We start from the raw sequence: 21,997 nt of genomic DNA on the forward strand, positions 1-21,997 counted from the left end.
CTGACTCATACTCTTTTGGAGATCCCTGCCCAGTGGAGGTTTAACACACTCCCAAAATCTGTAAAGCACTTTGACATATATTGCCATTTTACTGATATTAAGCTAATGAATATTAGCCTGTTATACTGAAATGCTTAAAGCTGTGCTAATCAATAATTTTACATTAACGATAGATCAAATGACAATGTGTAATGTGAAAGGAGTCACCACAGAGAATTATCACCAGCAGTTTCCCTCAGCTCTACAGAAAATGTTAGCCTCTTTCAGCTAATTGTTTTGGTTTTACAACTTTATCATTTTGATTCACTCTCACGGCTCTCATCAACCTTGCTTCCCGCAGCAGCAGATAGTTGTTTTCAGTGAAAGATCTCTGATAAACCCACTGTACGCTACCTGCAAAGCACCAAACAGCAGACAAAGTTAGCGACTAGCTGATGAACACAGTGGCGCATTTAGCCACATGTTTACCTCAGGATCTAGTGGAGACCAAAACAGAGCTAAAAGGAGAGTAAATATTGGATTACATTCAGAAGAGCCCAAGCTCAAATGCAAGGATTTGCAAGACACTATGCTGTATACAGAATATAGCACCTGGCATCAGAAGCGCCGGCAGGATTCTATTTCATAGTACGCACACACACAAACCGCCCGCCTGCTAGTACGTTCCCACACGTGCACATACACAGTCTACTAAGCGAGGTAGAGATTGATTCATGTTTTGTTTTTCTGTACTAATGTTATCGATATAACACCACCATAAAACTCTGATTAGCCTACGGCATGCATTTCAAATACCAGCCAACAGGCCAGGTTTACACTATCCTCTTTGGAGCTCTCATATGGTCAAAATAATGTAGTCATATCCATAGTGACTTTCAACAAAACTAATATATCTAATTACACTACTTTTCTGGGCAAAATAAGCCAATGTCCGGTGTGCTTTGGATTCAACAATCCATTTATTTAGTTCTGTATACACATGTTCACTGTAATGTTCCACTACGAGTTGGAGACGAGCAAAGTTATTGCATACAAAGCTATAGTGTGCAACTATATTATATCACAGCCAAAACACACCGGGCGCGTAAGCATCGCGTAATGCAGCGTAGCGCTGCTATTTTTATTTCGGCGCCCATGTTATCCAATCTGTCCATTCATACCGAGTGCTGCAGTGACAGTTTCGGCATCTCCTCTATTTCTTGTGCGAGACGCGAGCGTATGTGTCAAGCCAGGCAGGTAATCACATACAGGAAGACCACAGTGCAGCCGGATACTTTACAAAAATAAAACACATTCAAAATAAAAATCACCTAGGTTCATGGTGATTTTGGGTGTCTTGACTTCTCACAGCGAGACACACACACACACACACACACAGACACACACACAGCCACATATAGGCTACAATTACCAGAGTTTTCCTCACTCATCATGTCTCTTTCTATCGGAGAGAGAGCGAGAGAGAGAGAGAGAGAGAGAGAGAGAGGAGAGGAATGGCTTTGTGACGCATGTAGAAATACGCATCCGGTATGAATGGCCAGGCGCACGATCAGGCACATATCTACGCTACGCGACACTTAGGCGCCTGGTGTGTTCCAGCTATTAATCGACATCCGTTACAAGGGCGGGGGTGCGCGATCACCGAAAGGCTTGGGTCATGTGAATGCAACGACAATGTTGTTGTCATTACTTAGAATTCCTTATGGGGGAGACAGAAACTACGCACTATAGCTTTTACCGGTTTGTTAAAATTACAGATGTGTCGCAAGTCTCGCAGAAAACAGCGCTCTCTCTCAACAGCCCCGGTAACAACAACAACAACAACAACACAGATGACGTCATAAGCCGGGCAGACCCACCACACAGCAGCACGCACACTGACCATGCATGAACTCAACTTTCACGTGATTGGCAGAGAGATGGGAGATGATAGACTGGCTCTGCTATTCTAGAACTTCCTTAATCCAGAACTGTATCAAATTAATTTGAAAAAAAATGTACGCACAGTGCGTACAGGATTACAGCTGCCGGCGCCACTGCCTGGAATTGTGGTACTTTTAAGCTATGACTTTAGAGATATTTTGTTCTGTTTTTTTTTTTTTGTTCATTCAAAAATGATTGACAGATCGTTAAAAGTGTCTCGGACCTGCTGACAGGAGGCTTCAAAAGGCATTTGTCAGCTGCAAATTATTTTTGAACCATTACAGTGAGCAAATAGTTTACATTCGTAACACATACACTCCTGACAAAGAGGAGCGGTTTTCTACAGTCGGTGTGCCAGGGTTTGGAAGATTGCCTTGGCAGCCAGGAGGCGAGAGGGAGCCAGAGAGCTGCATGAAGAGGAGTAACAGCAGAAGGTGAAGCTCTCTTTTCCCATTTTCGCTCCCCACACCTTCTCTAGCAAAATCCCTCTCTCGAGCACACGTACCTCCCTCCTTGGCAACGCTTTGAGCCTGATACGACCACAGTTTAGATAAGCATTCTTCCACAATGAGAAGCCAGAAGGGTTTTTTTTGTTTTTTTCTTCTTCTTCTTCTCAAGCAAAGCTCAAGAAATGCCTTTGGTTTCTGATGGGAGCTGTGAGTTTGTTTTCAGTTAAAGGTTATCCCAGGAACACGCAGGTTTCTCTCCAAAAATAGGCAGTACAGAGAGTTGATGAGGAGGAAAGAGAAGGGTGGGAGGAGGAGGAGGAGAAGAAGAAGAAGAAGGGAGGGGAGTTTGGTTAATGAGCACCAGATGCCCTACCTTCGGTGGTAGCCACATTCTTTGGAGCTTTGGTTGGTGTGTGATCCGTGCTCGAACTTATGTCAGAAGAGATGCTTGAGCTCCCTTTACCTGCAGGGGAAATGGGAAGAAAAACAAATCTGCTGGGACACAGTATAGCAACTTTAAGATGACAAACTGCAGTTAGGATTTATTTGACCGCACAGCCTTAGAAAATCTTTTCAGTTGAGAGAAAACACTTTTTATGCTTAATTCCTAAAGAACGTCAGAGATAAGGTATTTCATGATGTATTTAAATCGGTAAGGAGGTATGAAGTGTAAGGAAATATAAAGTCCATCACTCTCTTTTTTATGACTTTTATGCTCCTCACTTTTGGATGAATGGCTAGGCTTGGCACGTGCACAAAGTCTCTGCTGGTTTGTTTAAGTAAGTGTCTGTTTTTTTTTTTTTTATATATTTGGAAGAAGAATAAAGTCTCCTGAAATCTCCCTCAGCCTTCACTTCCATGGAGGGCGAGTGAGGAAACACTCAAGATACAAGCAACCACTCTCTTTAATGAATGATTACAGTAACATGTATCATCAGCCACGTACTTCTTAGGTCATACAGTCTGTACAACTGCCACATATAAGTGCTTTCTATTAAGTTTACAACTCTTACTTTGGGAGCTGTCCTTGTGTTGTTGGATTTAGATTTCTATACAGTCACACAACAGTGCTAAATTTCAGAGAGATATTCCTTGTGCAACAGGCTTGACTGCCATGGTGACTGCAGGCTGCCTGTGGAGTAGTTGTTTATGGCATTTCATTCCTCTGTCAGATCATAAATGCAGCTTTGTGGCTTTCCTGAGACTAAGTATGTGCCTTTCACCCAGCACGAAGAGGTATTCCCAAACAGTCACACCCACATGCATCAAGCACATAAATATATAAGTTTGTGTAGGGAGGAAAAAAAGCAACCTGTGACTCCATATGGAAGACACACAATCAAACCGATACATATAAAATGATTTTAAACCAATGCCGCTCATATGGTATGACATTTTGTGGTGACATCAGTGAGCCGGCACATCTGCTACGGCTCCTTCAGTCCCCAGAAATGACTCAGAAATTCACGAGTAGCTTGCAGATGTCCACTTTTCTAATATCTAAGAAGAGCAAAAAGCATAAGGCTGGTTAAACACAAGTAAATATAATATTTGTCTGGTTACAGGATTCTTTTCCACTGCATATGTGGACCTGTGCAAGGCCGATTGTTTTTCTGTCTTTCATGGAAAAACAACTTTCAGAAAAGCTTCTGCTTCCTGTTTTATGCTTATATAATGTGTTGGTGGAGGGTTTCTGCATAGTTGTGACCAGTGTGTAATTAATTGTGGTATCACACTTGAAAACAGATGTGGACAGACGGACTGCAGAATTTTGCACTTGCAACTAAGATGCTGGTGTTATACACTATAAAGATGCTGATACCACTATGCAGTATTTCCTTTTGTGAAATGACTATACTTTGAATACATGTATAATGTGAATATTAAAGGTGCTGTAGGTAGGATTGGGAAGATCCAGGAGCCAAAAAATGTTAACAACTTCTCAGTCCCTCCCCCCTTTCTGCTAAAGCCCAAAATGTTCTCCTAAGCCCCTCCCCCCACAAGGGAGAATGAATGTGTGTGCATGAGCAATGATTGACACACAGTTAGACACCCCCCTGGCCCTGATTGGTGCATCTGAACAGGGAGCTGTGGATTTTTGCAAATCGCACTACAGGCTGTAGGTGGTGCCAGAGGAGCTAGATATTTTTTAATGACCTGCTTCATGTAGTTCTACTCAAACATAGGGTCAGTTTCAGCAAATATGACAGAAAGTTAGATTTATAAGTACCTACTGCACCTTTAAACTTACAATCCTTAAGATTTTCATGAAGTCAATCAAATATTTGATACATTTAATGGTCAGCATTTTGTTAGCAAATAGCAATTCAACGTATTTACATTCTGTGATTACCGTTCTATATGGTAGTTTTAATCGTAAGTGGCGGAGTCTGCCATTCTCGACATATTCATACTTTCAGCTGAAAAGCATGAAATAAGTCACGGTTAGAAAAAAGTAAATTATTGACTGACTTCTTAATTAAAACAACTAAACCTGCGATGGTTAGTCAATTAGCCGACAGAAAATGAATTGTCAACTATTTGGATAACAATTAATTGCTAATGTTCTCTTGTTCCAACTTCTCCAATTTCAAAATGTGCTGTTTTCCTTAGTCTTCTATGAATGTAAACTAAAAGGGGGCTGGCTGACATAGCAGTAAAGGCGAGTTTGACTCTCCTGCTGAGCTCATTAATGCCATGTTTGAAGATTTTAATCAGTATTATGAGAGTCGGAAGATATGGATTTTGGTTAGGCTTATTATAATAATATCACATTTGTTTTGTTTTCCCTGGCTTTAAAGCTGCATCCCAGTTGGGTGAAACCATTTTTCTGAATATATGTGATAGCAGAGTGAGATGGGCGGTGAATGTCTTGACCATCAGCTCTATATTACAAATGCCTTTTGTTGGTCTTTATTTGATGTACTTATTGAATTAAATAATACGGTTAAATATGTGGAAATACTTTTACGTGTATCCACTATAAAAAAAAAAAACCTTCTAAGAGGAGCTGTTTCCATAGAAGCTCTAACACATTTCTTGTTAACATTGCTATTTTGTGTCTTTCCAGGGTGCCTTCTATATAGTTTTGTTTACATAAGGATCATATGGCATTGACCAATATGCACAAAATGGCTGCCAAATCAAACAAGAAATGGGTTAAAGCGTCGTGGACAAAAATCTCTGGAATTAGCCTTAGACTTATCAAGATAAGAGTGACTAATACGAGCCCACATGCCCCCTAAACCTGCAGGAATACACTTTAAAAAAAAAAATCCATAAATTAGGCTATTGGAGTTTTCTGATGAACTGGCTGCCCTGACAAGTCACCTGTTTTTGACTGATTATGTGAGATGATATTTGATTTAAACTGACTATATGAATGTTTTTTTTTTTTGTTAAAACATAAATACTTGCATGTCAAATAATACCTATGCAAGTTTAGGACATGTTACTTCTTACATGTTTATTGTAGCACTATGTAAAACGCATTTAACTAAAGCTAAACAGAAAATAAAAGTTAATTAAATGGAGAAAATGTGAGTAAAAAAATATTGGAAAAAAAAAAAAAAGTGTCTGGAAGTGGGTTTTTTGTCTCAAATGTTATACATTTTTAAAATATGACCACCAGATGTCACTCTGTATCTTATAGGCTATGACGAACATTAACGTTGCACATCTTTAAAAATATATATTTATTTTTTTAAAGTAGGCCTAGGGAATTTAAAGTCAAACGTTGCTTTTAGCTCCATATCAGCACATATCCTCACAATTTGAAGATTTTTTAATGGAGTATGGCATACCCCTTCATCTCTACACATACAGAGAAAACCCTTATACTGTGGGGAAATGAAAGATAAAGAGGGAATAGTGCTAGTTTTAAGCTAGCTCTCTAATGTCCAGGGACAAACTCAATGAAGCTAAAGAACCCAGCAACCGCACAATTGTTTTCGGTTAGTTCATGAGAAAGAGAGCGGTAACATGCAGCCGTTGTTGAGTCTACTTTGATTAAAATACTTTCTTTTATGTGGAATTCAAATAAAACGTGTTTTAAAGTCGTAATTTGAGCACTTACCCTCGCTTCCATACTGTTTTCCATTGTTCGCACCCATTTTAAAGAATACATAATCTATGCGCAAAACTCGGTGTATCAAAAGGAGTTAAATTCCAGAGAAAAAGGGCAGTCTTTTTACAAAAGATAGGCTAGACAGTCAAAGTTGTGTGTATGGCCGCTAGCTCTGACTCCAAATAGTTAATCCAGATGTTGAGCAGAAGACGCCTCAGCATTACGCAAACCTAGAGTCCAGACTCGAGCTTCCAGCGGTGCAGACTTTCTATATCTGAACATCCACAGACAAAGAACGATGTACACACACACACACACACACACACACACACACACAGAAAAAAAATCTCTATTCGAGGAGTTCGGAGAAAACTTTTGTGAAGTGCCCTAAATGGTAAGCAGCTGTTTATCAGGCTGAGTGCGGGCAATCATAGCGGGCAGACAACTTTGTGAGGACTCGCAGCTCTCCTCCACTGGATTTAAAGAGACCGCAGACCAGGGAGGGAGATGTGGATATTTAAAGAAAGATAAGCCAAAGACAGACTGTGACTCACAAACAGTGGTGGAAGAAGTACTCAGATCTGTAGCTTAGTAAAAGTAGCAGTACAAGTTAAAGTCCTGAATTCAATTTGTCCTACTTTTAAAAGTACATATTATGCTTTAAAGCACCAAAAGTAAAAGTAGGCCTACTCATTATGCAGATCTGTGGCTCATTTTAGAATAATGTAGATTATAGGATTATGATTATTGATATGTACATTACTTCAATGTTGCAACTGGTAATTATAATTACTATATATACTGCCAGGTAGCTTGTGAATCCCGGTTACCGATACAGTTTTATCTTAACCTATAACACATCATCATCATGTATTTGCTCATCCATTTTGTATTATTAATATAAATCTTTAACGTAACTAATTCAAGTTATCAAATAAATATGGTGGAGTTAAAAGTACAATATATGCCTCTCAAGTGGAGTGGAAATACTCAAGTAAAGCACCTCAAATGTGTACTTGTGTACAAGTACAGTACTTAGTTACTTGCCTCCACTGAAATAACCCAACCATAGTCCATACATGACATATTAAGCAGTCACAATCCCATTAAGTTATTTTCCCTTATATGCCTCATTAATATTTAAGTATTAGGTCATCACAGGTGTGACTTTAAGAAATCCAACCAATCAGAATTGAGGACACATAATCTGAGGATATAGTCCTGCTGAAAGAAGAGAATGCTTTAACCACATGTGGGAATGTGTCTATGAATAGCAGCAACACAGGTCATTGGATATGTAGAAGTAAAGTCGCTGGACAGAACCAGTTGTCTGCTGTTGACAGGTGACTTAATATTCTACATACATGTTGAAATTCCTTTCTAAATGCACTCAGCCCACAGATCTACAGAGGATAACATATTTAGGTCTATGACTTACATTCTCTAATTAGATACACAGGTTAATATAGCTCTACTTTTTTTTTTAATCTCAAATCTTATCCTCTAATCAAAATCATAAGTCAAGAGAAACCTCTCTTTTATTATGGTACAATGTGAAATGCCTTTAACTGAAGATAAATACAATAAAAGTTAATTTTCTGGAGAAAATGTGGGTTAAAAAGAAAACAAATCTAAAAAAATATGACCACCAGATGTCACTCTCTGTTTACATCTTTAAAGAGTAGGACATTTAAAGTCAAATGTTACTATGCGCTTCATATCCACACATATGCTCACAATTTGAAGACTTTTGAATGGAGTATGGAACAAGTTAAACTATACACAAACAGAAAAAAAGAAGATTGAAGATATACTGTAGAGGGAATGCTGGTTTTAAACTAGCTCGCTAATGTCAATGGGCTAACTCAAGGCAGCTATAGACCCCAAAAACTGTTTCTTTAAAAGTGAAAACAGCTTTTTTTATTATGAAGCTTTATGAAGGCATATTTAGCTTTTCTACATTACAGCAAAATAAGTCTGATATATGTGTGCTATATTGGTAGCTGTTCTGGCTGGCACCCAGAAAAATTAAGATACAAGACTTGTGGAATGGAAACTCCACAAAAGGTATTGAACCCATAAACTTTTCACACCAACTTTCAACTGCCATTTCTTTATTGTACAAAAACTATGTGTTAATGTGTTTAATAAAAAGGGGAAAAAGTGTGGTCTGTAATATTTTATTGATCACAATCAAGCCCTATCATTATTATTTATGCATCCAGCAGAGCCATTTCTTATTTTAATGTGTAGTGTGTTGATCTCTACCTTACTCTTACGAGCCATAAATAATGCACTTTAACAATGTTTGATTGGCTCACATGGTACCAATAAACTGTCTGAGAGAGGTCAAATGCCAAACCTCAAGCCTTTTACAGGCAGCAATCTCTGCCACACTGGAATGCATAGTAAGAAACACTTCAGCTTTCTGCAGGAGATGCATCTCTAGCTGACAGAAAATACAAGTTATGTTTCATGGTAACCCTAGTCTCGCTTTGCCAGACCTTCCTCTACAGCGCTGCAGAGGAGGGTCTGGCGAGTCCACACAGCATTACGGGATGGAGGACAAAAGTGCTGTGGTTTATTGGCATTTCTTTAAACCAATCACAATTGTCATGGGCGGCGCCTAGCACCGGGCAGAGCCATGGTGCCACTGCAAAATAGCCTCGGGAAGGAACTTGTTTTGGTGGAACACGTGTATTTTCAGAGGTTGTTTTAGTCGTTTAGTCGCTAGCTGTCTGGTTAACTGCTCCACAGACCTCTGCAGGGTAAATCCAGAGTCCTCATAAATCCACCGGAGTTTAGAATTCCAACACAAACAAAGCGGAAGGTAACGGACGTCCGGCCGAAAAGAATGAAATCCGGCGGAATTTCCGGCAGCACTGGAGCGATCCCGGAAGTGGAACGTCGTGGATATAGACTATGGTAAGCCAGAGGTCAAGTGTGAATAAAACTTGCTTTACCCAAAAATATTTATTCAAATCTAAAAATGACACATTATAAAAGGCTTAAACTTAAGGTCATCACATGTAAACACACAGTTTTAGGTCAGCTCTGACAGTTGGCCACTATTGGTCATCGAGTGTGACACACCCACAGGATCGAACGGGTAAGGGTTGACAGCAGGACTTGTGTTTATTTCAGGAAGGAGCTCAGAGAGCTCAGACTTGTCTACAGACGATCCAGAAACACTGAAGCTGACCTCTGGCACAGCTGCACTCTGGGACAACGTGGTCAAGGCGCCGTTGGTGTCCATCACAGCGGTGCTTGAGGGAGCCGAGTGGTCATTTTCGGCCTCTGTGGTGGCAGGGCGGCTGGGAGAAAATGGAGCAGAGGTGATCTTCTCTAGCTTGCTGTACAATGTCCTCAATGTAACAGGAACAGACATGAACCTGAGATAGTGTTAGAAAAAGAGATCAAGCTAAGACCAGAATGCAAAGAAAAAGTTTGGTCCATTTTTTATCTACTGATCTTATGTTGAAATCAATAAATGTTATACTGCTGCAAATCAAAACAATATCAGATTTTCCTCATGATGCAAAAGGTGGAACCTACTAAGGAGGGAGGCCCAGAGCCATCATTCTCTCAACTGTAGAGAAATAAGGGGTAGATAGAAGTCATAAAGCCATACCTCTTCATGACAGTGGAAAGGTATTCATCCAAAGAAGCCTCCCCTATTCCTGCCCCGAACAAAGTGCAGGTAATCTGATGCAAACCAGATACGTTCACCAGCACTGTGGCCAAAAACAATAGTCATATAAGTCAGATTTCTATGTCGTTATTTGCTATTACCTTAAAAGTATACACCCTATGGGTTAACAAAAAAAAAAAAAAAAAATCATGATCCAAAACTAATCAGATAAAAGTAACATTCTGTGCCAAATGCTCACAAACAGCGAGGGAGTCGACGTCAGGTCGGTGGAAGGTAACAGAAAAGCTGGTCTCAGACTCCGGAAGGACTTCAAAGTGCAGGTCACACGCCAAATCTGATAGCAGAATCCATCAATAAGCCATCACATAAGTCATTGATGATTTTCCTTTGATTATTTCTGCCAACTTTGCATGGGCGACCTTGTCCAATTTAACCGGTTTTGTGACGTTAAAAACGCCTCCTACCTGTTCCGGCACACTGAGAAGTGATGCAGCTCCTCAGCAGGGTGTTGATGGCACACTGATGTCGAAGCAGGTCCAGCAGGGCCGGGACTCGGGCTGGGTGAGCGAAGGGAACACTGTCCACTACAGTCCCTCTCAGGGCAGGCACCTCCCATGCATCTCCAGGGAGGATATAACTGTGCATCACACCACCAGGAAGAGGCTGGACAGAAAAAAGTATCAATTCATTTTATGTCATAAAACTGGGGTCTTCAATGTTTTTTTAAGCCAAGGACCCCTTAGTTTAGATCTACGACGTTCCACTTCCGTGATTTTCCGGAAATCTTTCACCTTTCTTTCATTTCGGCCGGATGTCCGTTACCTTCCGCTTTCTTCGTGTTGGCATTTTAAACTCCGGTCAATTTCTGAGGACTATGGTTAACTGCTCCTCAGATCTCTGCAGGGTAAATCCAGACAGCTAGCTAGACTATCTGTCCAATCTGAGTTTTCTGTTGCACGACTAAACCCACTTTGAACGTACACATGGTCCACCCAAACAAGTTCCTTCCTGAGGCTATTTTGCAGAGGCCCCGTTGCGCCGTGCGGCTGATTGTGATTGGTTTAAAGAAAGGTCAATGAACCCGAGCACATTTCTCTCCCATCCCAGAATGCTGTGTAGACTCGCCAGACCCTCCTCCGGAGCTCTGTGGAGGAAGGTCTGGCAATGCAAGACTAAGGACCCCTTAACTGAAAGAGCAGGGACCCCCCCCCCTTCCTACATATATTGTATAAAATGAAGTTGCATATTAAATTGGGCCTGCAATAACTTGTAGGGCAGCCTAAAACCTTTATATATACCTTTTATGCATAGAATACTAAGCTGTTAAAATAGCCTAAAAATTGTTGGCATGATTTTATGAATCATATTTTAATGTTAAAAACATACATGTGGCACATTGAATCCTTAGGTTTAACTGTATCTGTGGATGGCTACCTCACCTATAGGCCAGTAAGCCTCTCATCAGTCGGGATTTATATTTGCTAATAATATGTTGGATTCATGTTAAGAGTTTTTAAATTTTTTTTTTTTTTTAACTTTCAAAAATAAACAATAATTTGGGGGCCACCCTCCACCCCCTAGGGGTCCCGGACACACCGTTGAAGATCCCGGTCGTAAAGTACATCTAAAGCTTGCATAATAGTTTAGCTTGAAATGAACCCAGTTACCTTTCACATTGAGCTTCACACAAGTGCGTTGATCCCACATACCACTGTACAAATAATATCCTGCTCATCTAATGTCTCCCCATGGCCGTTTGCACGTGAACGTCTCATGAGAAGCTTGGGTAAGGGCGCCCACTGCAGGTCAACATCTGGTATGGCCACATCTATGAGATGAACAAGAGAGCATGTGATGGAGTGATGCTTGTGGGCTATACATTCAAATAGATAATATAATATATAATAAAAAAAGTATAATTTTTACACTGACCTGTAATGTGGCTGAGCTTTTTCACAAAAGACAACGTCATTGGTATTGCGGGTTGCAGTTTGAGGAGAAAGCAGGCAGGCAGCGCCTCATGCGGCGCCTCACTCAACGTCAGGAACACAGGATGACTGCCACAGGACACAATTTTACAATAATGACTAAGGATTGACCGATTATCGACCCGGGCCTTTTTTTGGCACTTTTCAGATTATCTGTGTCTGCGTTTTATTTGCCCGATAACCGATAAAGTTAATTAATTAAAAAGTGTGCTACTTTGGCTCGGCTACAGCTCTGTGTCTGTCCCTCTACTTTGTTTTCTCTCACCACTGAGTCTGACTTAATGTCCCGCCCACAACACTATCTGACTCTCTTTTACTGGGTATTATGTTCAAAGTTTCAAATTTATTAAATACGTGCTTAAATCATTTAAACAAAGTTTTGTGTTGGAGTTTGTAACATTCCAAAATCTTAAATTTTGACTTAAAGATTTTCATTTTCACTGTAAATGCATATCGGTTCCAAATATCGGTTACATTAACTGCTAATAATCTGCATCGGCCTTGAAAAACCAGTATCGGTCGATCCCTAATAATACCACCAGCAGTGTCATTCAAATTCACTGTGGGATGTCAAATCAAAGTATCCTGTTGAGTGACAGATTAAACCAAAACATGTCACCCCTGAGCATCCAGCTGTGGAGGCTGTGGGATCACAGATGCCATCTGAAGCATGTGGGTCACATCACTGGCACCGACAATCACCTGGGCTGCCTGGACGACCGTCTCTGTCATTTCTTCAACAAAAAAAAAAATAGGCATCTTTTGAGGAAACGCTACAATTGTTGAAGGCCCTTTAAAGACTTGACATGTCTTACGTAAATCTGAGGTCTTCATTCCATCAGTCGGGGTGATATAGAACTGGATCTTCATTGGGCTATCTAAAGCGATGAATTAAATATTAATGGAAGAGAAAGATGTATGCATAACATGTTTTTACTTCTTGGTGTTATGTACCTTCTTTTCCAGCTATCAGACACCCAATCCTGCCATTGTTAATCATGTCAGCTTGGGGGTCAGAGTCCTTTGGCAACCTGAAAGCAGAACAACTGCGCTGATTCCAATTTGTATTATTGCTGTAACAAACGATTAATTTCTCAATTAATTTTTTTGTTTGACACGTTAAAAAAAAAAAAAAAAAAGTAGTATAAAAAGCCCATCACAACTTCCCAGAGCTCTAAGTGATGTCATTGCCATTTTATCCGAATATCAGCCAAAATCTAATATATCTAATTTACTAACATATGATGAAAAAGAAAAGCATCAAGTCCTCAAATTTGGGAAGCTGGAGCCAGTAAATATTTGCCATATTGCTTGAAGCAATTAATCAGTGATCTAGAATAGATGCTGATAAATTGTTACAATCGACTAATCATCGCAGGTCTTATTGCACAAGTTTTGGGGTATTCTTTTGCAGCTTACTGTTAACCTGTTAAGATTTCTGGCATTGTGTACATTTGTTTTTTGGAGCTCCTTGATAATCTTTTAACTTTACATTTAGTTTATTTGCACTCTTTCCTCCTTTATACTGCGACTGCTGCACAACAATTTCCTTTGCGATGAATAAAGTTATATTTTAAGTCACTCACCTTGGTAAATGTGATATTTGCTCCAAGTCTTTCCCGAGGCATTGCAGAGATGCAAACAATTTTAATTTGCTTTCACTAAAACAAAACATAAAAAAAGACATAAAAGCTAAATGACTGCAAGAGGCCCAACATTTTAACAGTTTAATAACATTTTAAGAGTAGGTATACTTGTCTCCAGGGATGTTGTACTGAGTGAAGAGGTCTGCCAACTTCCCAGAGAACTCAGCAAAATGTTTTGACCTGTGGAGAAACGGTACAATCAGCACCTAATGCAATTTATCTTTAAGTAATCATTTAAACACCACCGTCATTCTTCATCTCGCAAGCAAAATGTCAACATTTAAAATTTAGCATCGCTCTAATGCTTACCTCAGCGGCTGAAGAAGGGACTCACTGGGCTGCAAGACAATTAAAATTTTTATTATCAGGAGTAAAGGGGAGTAATGTGAATGGCAGTGTAATCCACTTACAACAGGGAATCCTCCATGTGGAGCCACTTTCACCTCCTTCGTCCCGCCACACGGCAGCAACACCACCTCCAGGTAGAACAGATCGGCTGTCAGGTAGCATGTGGCCTCAGTAATATGGAAGCCCATTCTAGGGAGGACAGAACGTGAATGTGGGAGGAAATTTGTGCCGCCACATTGGATTACAAGAGAAATTAAGCTCTGTTAAATAAAATAACATTAGACCAATAAAAGAGATCTTGTAGGGCTTTGGAGTCAAATATCACAAGTCAACCATCTACCCTTGTTGTTTGGCAATCATTTCCAGGCGAGACCTCATGGTATTCATAGAGGACACTGAAACATACAGAGGCCGACTTACTTGCAGGTAAAGTGACCCAAATGTACTGTACTCATATATATATATATATATATATATATATATATATATATATATATATATATATATATATATATATATATATATATATATATATATATATATATATATATAAAAAATCATTGGAATATTGTTTGTTTACCAGTAACCACTTCCTGGAGCCTTTCCAGAGATCTAACCAGCAGCTGACAGGGTTTGGATTCATCTTTGGGTTTGTCCTATTGGGGGACAAAGGGAAGAAACAAACAACAATGGACCTGTTGTGTGGCAAAGTCCTCCTTGTGTAAACAGTCTTTGGTCCTCCCAGCCCATCCCATGACACCACGGCAAAGGGTAATGTTGACATGTGGACGCTTTGCACGTTGGGATGGGTATGTTTTTAAAAGACAGGGAGGCTGCCACACCTGGGTGTGTGAAAATATTTTTGCATTGCACTCAGTGCTTCGTTCTTGAGAAGCCTGGATCTAAAAAAAAAAATCTTCTTCAGTATAACTGCTGGCAGGAAACCATATGACTAGCCTCAGCTGCCTTATCCCCTTGGACCACACCACTTCAGACCACCAAGTAATCAACCAGACTCCAGAGACTGACCACTGCCAAGCTCCACTTTGCATTAACCCACAAGTATTATGTATCCTGCTGCTCCACCCATGGCAAATCTAAAGAAATCTAACACGCCCTCTCATTGCCTCAGCATACACGTTAGTATAGAAGTGCTAAAACACTTTAAGAGCAACTTTGCAGCCTTTTTTTGTCAATTGTAAAAGACATTGGAATCTATGAAGCTTTGCATGTTTGGCCCTAAACCTGTAGCCAAATGATATACATCTGAAAATGCATCTTCTAATGAACAGAAAGTGATTGTTTTGCAAAGCAGGGCAGTTTAAACATATAGAAAACAACAGAACCTTAAAAAACAACAACTAGGCCTAACTGTCAATGCACAAACTGATCCAACAACAAAGACTTGTGTGTTCCAGGATAGATGATCTCATTCTCAGTGCTTGACCACACCAGTTACTGATTTGCAGCACATCATCATATTAGAGAAGCCATCAAGTAACAAGTTTAATAACTTATATTTAAGCAATCTTCACTTCTTTTTTTTTTGCATAGAACTAATAAAAGGGGCATACGTTCAAATAATCCTGCCAATGGGAATTTTGTGTGATCTCCATGATTTGCACTGTGGTATTTAAAAAAAAAAGCGCAGTTACAGCCAACATGCTGATGCAACAAATGTAGCATTCACTGCAATTTGTCTTACCATGCATCTTCGGACAAGCTGAAAGGTTTCATTCCAGGTCTTCTCTGCAAATTTCAAGTGCAGCCCAGATATTATGGACTTCATGACTAAAGCATACAGAAAGAAGAAAAAACACTGACAGTTACAATGCTAAAACGTCAGTATATCCAGAAGCTTAATTTTGAAATGGTCTTTTCGTCCATTTTAAAATATCTTTGGGTTACAAATATACGTTTGTGTTTGGAGTTAATGATTAGAAAAATGTATCTATTTAAAACAAGAAAAACAACAACTTTAAACCAACATTAACGTTACCTGGCTCCTGAAAATCACTCTTGCTGATTTGACAAAGGGTCTCCACTTTAACAAACGTGCCAACATTTATGCGGATTATCCAATCAATTATCTTGCACGTTTAATCCACTGCCTTTATCTGTATTTCATGTTCACCCACGAAGCGAAATAACATATTTAATAATAAATAAATAAATGTATTATTATTTATACCTGTTAAGCGATGTTTTTATAAGTGAGAAATTAATGTTACGTTCACACAAAAAGTAAAGCTGAGTGTTGTCTGGTTCTCCCATGCGGGCGGGCGTTGTCAGACGGAGCCAAGCCCACAGGACGTGCAGTCAGTCTGCTGCTAAATCTCTGGAGGTAGCTTGTAGGGAGCTAGCCATGAGCTAACAAGTAGCTAGCTGAGTCTTCTCATCTTGCCACCATAATTCAACCTTTGTCAGACGTCGTGCCAAGGTGAACACTATTTAATTCACAGGTAGGTGATACTATTCATTCAAATGCTGCTGTTGTAACGTTACCGCTTGCGTGTTTGCTCTCTTCTTCTTTTTTTTTTACGATGCATAATGTAACGTTAGTTGTGATTAGCTGCTTGTTATCGCTTGCTAGCCTTTTTGCCTGTGTGGCCAGCCTAGCTGTGGCTAGCGAGGATCGACCGAACATCTGTTGCTGGGTATCCGAGTTTAAAGATTTGACTTTTAATGCGTTATCTGAGCCCTTACCTTCATGTTGAACATCCTCAAATGTTAATTAACGTCCAGGTGACGTGAACTTGCTTGGGTTGGTTAGTTAGCTTGTTAGCCGCATCGCCCCACTGTAGTCAACCTGCTAGGGTACCTGCTGTTGACATGTCACCAGCTAACTTGCTAATAAGTTAATGTGATCATGAGAGTATGTTGCGTTGTTATTTGTGATTTCAGTCAGTTGTTGTAATAATAAAGGTAAGCGTCTCGCTTGCTGAACTAACAGCATAGACCTTCAACGGTTATGATGACACGCCTAATTACAGCTACACCTAATTATGAGGTCATCATTGAAACCTATACTTTGTGTTGTCATTGTAAACATGTCTTTAAGACCTTAATTTACCTAACGTTACTTAAAATGTTAGATACTATCGACATGGATTAACAGACTACAAACTATTTTATAAGAAGATAACTATTTCCTTACTTATGGGGGTTTTAGGTAAAAGAACATTGCCTCCTGTACTAAATTGTAATCTTGACTTTAAGTGCATACACCCCTTTTGTTAATTTGTATAATGACCTATTGGCTGCACTCCCATCTTTATCCCTGGTCCCCAGAGGGCTGTGTGGGGCTGTGATAGGGAAAGGGCATTAACACACACGCCATGGTTTTCCCATAGTCCTCTTGAACTGTCCACTATAGGAAACTGACCACTAAATGACTTGCGCATATGTCAGATTTTATCCAGTCCTGTCAAAATTTTAAAAAATACTGACTGATGTTCCCCAGAAGCTCTAAAAAGAAGTTATATTTCTTTGCTAAATGGCTTTTACAGGTTCCTCTTAAGTTACTGGGCTTTGCCTACTGTTTGCTTATCTATATATCTTTAGTGTTTTCTCAAAGCATGCCACAAGCAGTCTTTTGCAAATTTATTTGTGGTGGTCTGATATCCAGCATGTGAAACTTGTCTGCAAAATAGCATTGCATTAAGCTCTTGATTTTTGGCATTTTGCTGATCTATAAAATTGACCATAATTCACCTTTTGGGCAGACCTTTTTTTCTCATAAACTTTCATGTTTGTGCAGATATCTGTTTTGTTTGGCTCACCCAAATAATTTCTGGATATTGTACAGGGAAATACTGCCATGAGTATTATTTTTCCAGTAATGAAATCTATTTCTATTACTTTTTTTTTTTTTTTTTTTTTGTCCTTGCAAAGAAAAAGTAAAGGGACCGTATTCACTAGCTACATTAAGGGACATATAATCTTTCTGCAGACACATAGCTGCAGGGAGGAGTGATAATGAAAAATACTGATTATAAAGCAGTTTCTAATGTATCAATCTAGTGCCAGGGGTGATTAACACATCTTATCTTGCTGTAGTCTTAACCAGGGACAGAAAGTACTCCTCTGCACTACATTTATAGTGGAAAGGCAGTTTCTCCTGGTTTTATTTGATTGCTATGAGACACAGTGATGGCTTTGCAATCTAACTGCAGAAATGGGATCTAGAGCCTCGGAAATGATGATGAAACATCTTAGGATTTCTTCTCTCTTTTCTTTTTCTTTTTTCTCCCCAGGAATTATCATTCGGCCCCCTGTTGCAGCTGGATTTTACCGTCTTCATTTCACAATCCTTCCCTCCAGCTCCACCTTGAACTTTCTACCTTTCACACTCAGATCTCCTGGTACACAGAGCCATGGCAGCTGCAAAGCCAAAAGGGCAGAACTCTCTAGCCCTTCACAAAGTGATAATGGTGGGCAGTGGAGGAGTGGGGAAATCAGCCCTGACGCTCCAGTTCATGTATGACGAGGTGAGCAACGTGCATCACAACAGTCAACAAAAATTCCCAAGTTGTTGAGGAAAGCTTCTCTTGTTTGCATAATGGATAGTCTATATCCACGACGTTCCACTTCCGCCATTGCTCCGGTGCTGCCGGAAATTCTGCCGGATCACGCTCTTTTCACCCGGATGTCCGTTACCTTCCTCTTTCTTTGTGTTTGAATTTTAAACTCCGGTGGATTTGTGAGGACTATGGTTAACTGCTCCTCAGATCTCTGCAGGGTAAATCCAGACAGCTAGCTAGACTATCTGTCCAATCTGAGTTTTCTGTTGCACAACTAAAATGTCCTCTGAACGTACACGTTTCACCAAAACAAGTTCCTTCCCGAGGCTATTTTGCAGCGGCTCTGTCGGGCGCTTAGCGCCACCCAAGACGATTGTGATTGGTTTAAAGAAATGCCAATAAACCAGAGCACGTTTTTCTCCCACCCCGGAAGGCTGTGTGGACTCGCCAGACCCTCCTCCGCCGAGCTGTGGAGGAAGGTCTGTCATAGCGAGACTACATATTGGATGACTAAGTTGACCACAGTTGTTAACATGTTTTTTTTTTTTTTTCCCCTCCATAGTTTGTTGAAGACTATGAGCCCACCAAAGCAGACAGCTACAGGAAGAAAGTGGTGCTGGACGGAGAGGAGGTACAGATTGACATCCTCGACACAGCTGGACAAGAGGACTATGCAGCCATCCGGGATAACTACTTCCGCAGCGGCGAGGGTTTTCTCTGTGTGTTCTCCATCACTGAGCTGGAATCATTTGCAGCAACAGTAGACTTCAGGTCCGGCGGCATAACGATATTTGAACGAGGCAGTTTTTCATCCGTTAGAATTTAATGACAGTGACTATTAGGTAGGGTTGGGTACCGAAACGCGGCGCCAATAGGGCACCGGTGCCGACGTAAACGGTAGTAACCAGACCGAATAAGAACGAAAATTTCGGTGCCTCATTTCGGTGCCTGACTTTACACTACACTCGACAGTGTAAAGTGTGACTGTATTTCACTGTAGAGGATTCCAACAGCGGGAAGTAACAGTCTGCTCTGCAGCGCAGCAGCTGCCGTTGTCGGAATTAAACAACACAGACGGTGCGTTCACTTAAACAGGTAGCCTCGTGGTGCATTCAAAGTTATTGTAAAATACCCTTTTCCCACCTGGTGGTTGTTTTTGTTGTTCAACAACAATGTACTGATTAAATAAGTTATTGTTGTAAGTTAGAGTTATTACATTGTTATTAAATCTTTAATTTTGACCATATGGCCTTAACAATAAACAAGCCGTTCTTTAATGACGCCGACTGTTTAGTACCCTTCTTTGTTTTCTTCTTTTTTTCAACTTTATTAAAAAGTATCGGTTCAGGCACCGGCACCGTTTTAAAAGTATCGCTTTAGCACCGGTATCGGAAAAAACCCAAACGATACCCAACCCTACTATTAGGTATCTTTCCCCTGCTAAAATGCATAGACAACGTATGCTGATTTGACATTTTGGAACACCATTAAAGACAACTGTATTTTACTACAAGTTTACCTCATTTACTTTAGTAAGTAGTCTGTTTATTTACATGATTCATGGCTGAATGATATTTCTTTATTTATTTTTTTCAGAGAGCAGATTCTGCGAGTGAAGGAGGATGAGAACGTGCCCTTTCTCTTGGTTGGTAACAAGTCCGATTTGGACGACCGACGGCAGGTCAGCGCAGACGAGGCGAAGGCACGTGCTGAGCAGTGGGGCGTGTGCTATGTGGAGACCTCTGCCAAAACCCGTGCCAATGTTGACAAGGTAGGCCGAACTGGCTAAGTTTACATCGTCGACATTGAGCAAACAGAGAAACGTGAACCCCTTACTGTTTGTTTCAACAGGTGTTCTTTGACCTGATGAGAGAGATCCGGGCGAGGAAAATGGAGGACAGCAAAGAGAAGAATGGCAAGAAGAAAAGCAAAAGTTTGGCCAAGAGAATTAGAGAGAGATGCTGCATTTTATAGTGGAAACAGCGAGCAGGATGGCTGCTTATGTATATATACATTTCTCAGACTTTTGCATTTATTTTGTGCCCATACCTGACCATGACTTTCTGTTCCTAGCTAACAGGACATCTGACCGTGTGTCAGGGAGTAGTAAGGTGGCACTCCATATAACTTTTTATGTGCTGACACTCCAAATAATTTATGTACTCTCTCTCTTACTCTGACCACATTAGAGTTTAATAGATGGATGGTGTTAAATTTAAGCCTAAGCTTGACAAGAGGCTAAGCCCTGAAATGTTACAAAACCTTTCATTGTAAAGTTCAATGTGTATAATATATTCAGACAACTGTGCAGTTTAAAAGAAAAGATTAAGTGTCAGAGCCAAGGTTTTAAAATTGGGGAAATTGTAACTGGAGCTTGGGTAGGAAATGTACAGTAAGTGAACAGACTCGGCAGTGTAGTGTCAACCCATTCATCAAGTGCCACCAAGAAAATGTACGTTGCACTGGTGAATCTATGAAGCATTTTAATTGAAGAATTGTTATGAAGAGCCGGGATTTTATGCCATTTCTATTTGTTGTTTTACACCTCAATTTTGCCACCTGGTAAGGTTCTGAACACTTATTTATCTGTGAAGTCAAACTTTTTCTTTCTTTTCTTGTCCTCCTATCATATCCTCTAATGTAATTTAAGAGCACTAATGTTTCCATTTTCTTTCCTCTTTGCGTCACTTTGTTGAGTCCTCTCAGATGCACACACAGCATTAATCACTACCCTTAAATCTGTGAGGGATTTTACAACACTTGAACCTTTTTTAATTATAACACTTCAGAAGTTTTACCTCACTCAGCCAATGACTTTCATTGCCCTTTTTGTTGTTGTTGTTGCGATAAAGGAATCCCTGGTGCTCTGATAAAAGGTGATTCCATAACCACACATCCTTTCCATGCTGTTTTTAAACACATCTTACAGTTGATAGAATAAATTGCTTCCAAACATGTAAAGATTTATTTAGCCAATTTTACTTTTCCTAACTCAGACTTTTAATCACCAACCTTGTAGTCCCCTATTTTTTTTGTTTCACTTAAATGTATGTTTTAAAAGTGACTCAACTGGAAATAAAATAATGGATAGATGAATTTTAAGTCATTTAAAAATCAAAAATGAATGCAGACTTCATAGAAGTACGGTGGTACCTGACCAATAAAGTTGCTCTCAGTCACCAAAGAAAATGGCCAGCTAGTACAAACAAGTGCCCATTAATTAATGGAAGTAAATGATAACTTGTTATAGTGAGCATCAAAAGGAAGCACTGCAGTGTTTGTGTCAAATCTACCTTTTGTAAAGCTAATGGAGGCAAAAGTTGGGGAACTTAAAGTATTTCATTGTGAATGGCCTGGTGAAAATATTAAGTTACGAGGTATTTAGTAATTCATGTGCAGTGC

The 21,997-nt window shown here is 39.9% G+C and overlaps 3 protein-coding genes across 8 annotated transcripts in view; 1 reads left to right on the plus strand and 2 right to left on the minus strand.

Moving 5' to 3' along the window:
* Positions 1–6,897, minus strand: part of si:dkey-192l18.9 (F-box/LRR-repeat protein 7) — a 28,001-nt gene extending 21,104 nt beyond the window's left edge. Inside the window, exons 1-2 of the mRNA XM_031297757.2 lie at positions 6,448–6,897; positions 2,746–2,835 (exon numbers count right to left, since the gene is read on the minus strand). Coding sequence (XP_031153617.1) covers positions 2,746–2,835; positions 6,448–6,484 — 127 coding nt within the window. The 5' untranslated portion in view covers positions 6,485–6,897. The remainder of the gene's footprint in view (positions 1–2,745; positions 2,836–6,447) is intronic.
* Positions 6,898–9,392: 2,495 nt separating this feature from the next.
* Positions 9,393–17,051, minus strand: zgc:111976 (uncharacterized protein LOC553663 homolog). Of its 5 annotated transcripts, XM_031297752.2 has the most exons (17): positions 16,072–16,315; positions 15,778–15,863; positions 14,653–14,728; positions 14,413–14,467; positions 14,135–14,261; positions 14,034–14,062; positions 13,833–13,904; positions 13,665–13,739; positions 13,033–13,109; positions 12,894–12,956; positions 12,698–12,812; positions 12,023–12,147; positions 11,800–11,918; positions 10,555–10,753; positions 10,329–10,424; positions 10,070–10,172; positions 9,393–9,830 (listed from the first exon to the last, which is right to left on the minus strand). In XM_031297752.2, exons 2-17 carry the CDS (start codon positions 15,859–15,861, stop codon positions 9,482–9,484), a joined length of 1,764 nt encoding a protein of 587 aa, XP_031153612.1. In that variant the 5' UTR covers positions 15,862–15,863; positions 16,072–16,315; the 3' UTR covers positions 9,393–9,481. The 5 variants fall into 5 exon arrangements, with proteins under 5 accessions (XP_031153612.1, XP_035854017.1, XP_035854016.1 ...); XM_035998124.1 differs by lacking the exon at positions 16,072–16,315 and adding an exon at positions 16,779–17,051 and having other exon boundaries at positions 14,034–14,261; XM_035998123.1 differs by having other exon boundaries at positions 14,034–14,261; positions 16,072–16,317.
* On the plus strand, positions 16,324–21,689 carry ralaa (v-ral simian leukemia viral oncogene homolog Aa (ras related)). 2 transcript variants are annotated; one of them, XM_035998126.1, is made up of 5 exons: positions 16,324–16,512; positions 18,329–18,562; positions 19,158–19,366; positions 20,192–20,366; positions 20,447–21,689. In XM_035998126.1, exons 2-5 carry the CDS (start codon positions 18,449–18,451, stop codon positions 20,567–20,569), a joined length of 621 nt encoding a protein of 206 aa, XP_035854019.1. In that variant the 5' UTR covers positions 16,324–16,512; positions 18,329–18,448; the 3' UTR covers positions 20,570–21,689. The 2 variants fall into 2 exon arrangements, with proteins under 2 accessions (XP_035854019.1, XP_031153616.1); XM_031297756.2 differs by having other exon boundaries at positions 16,381–16,534.
* The last annotated feature ends 308 nt before the right edge of the window (positions 21,690–21,997 follow it).

The sequence above is a fragment of the Sander lucioperca genome, chromosome 23 (genome assembly GCF_008315115.2).
Source record: "Sander lucioperca isolate FBNREF2018 chromosome 23, SLUC_FBN_1.2, whole genome shotgun sequence".
In the NCBI taxonomy this organism is placed as follows: domain Eukaryota; kingdom Metazoa; phylum Chordata; class Actinopteri; order Perciformes; family Percidae; genus Sander; species Sander lucioperca.

Excerpts from the sequence above, each read along its gene's own strand:
- zgc:111976 (XM_035998124.1), bottom strand. The coding sequence starts at position 15,861 with ATGAAGTCCATAATATCTGGGCTGCACTTGAAATTTGCAGAGAAGACC. Across the intron at positions 13,110-13,664 it reads CAAATATCACATTTACCAAG|GTTGCCAAAGGACTCTGACC; the intron begins GTGAGTGACTTA and ends TTCTGCTTTCAG. Across the intron at positions 12,957-13,032 it reads TCTGATAGCTGGAAAAGAAG|ATAGCCCAATGAAGATCCAG; the intron begins GTACATAACACC and ends TCATCGCTTTAG.
- ralaa (XM_035998126.1), top strand. The coding sequence starts at position 18,449 with ATGGCAGCTGCAAAGCCAAAAGGGCAGAACTCTCTAGCCCTTCACAAA. Across the intron at positions 18,563-19,157 it reads TCCAGTTCATGTATGACGAG|TTTGTTGAAGACTATGAGCC; the intron begins GTGAGCAACGTG and ends TCCCCTCCATAG. Across the intron at positions 20,367-20,446 it reads CCCGTGCCAATGTTGACAAG|GTGTTCTTTGACCTGATGAG; the intron begins GTAGGCCGAACT and ends TTGTTTCAACAG.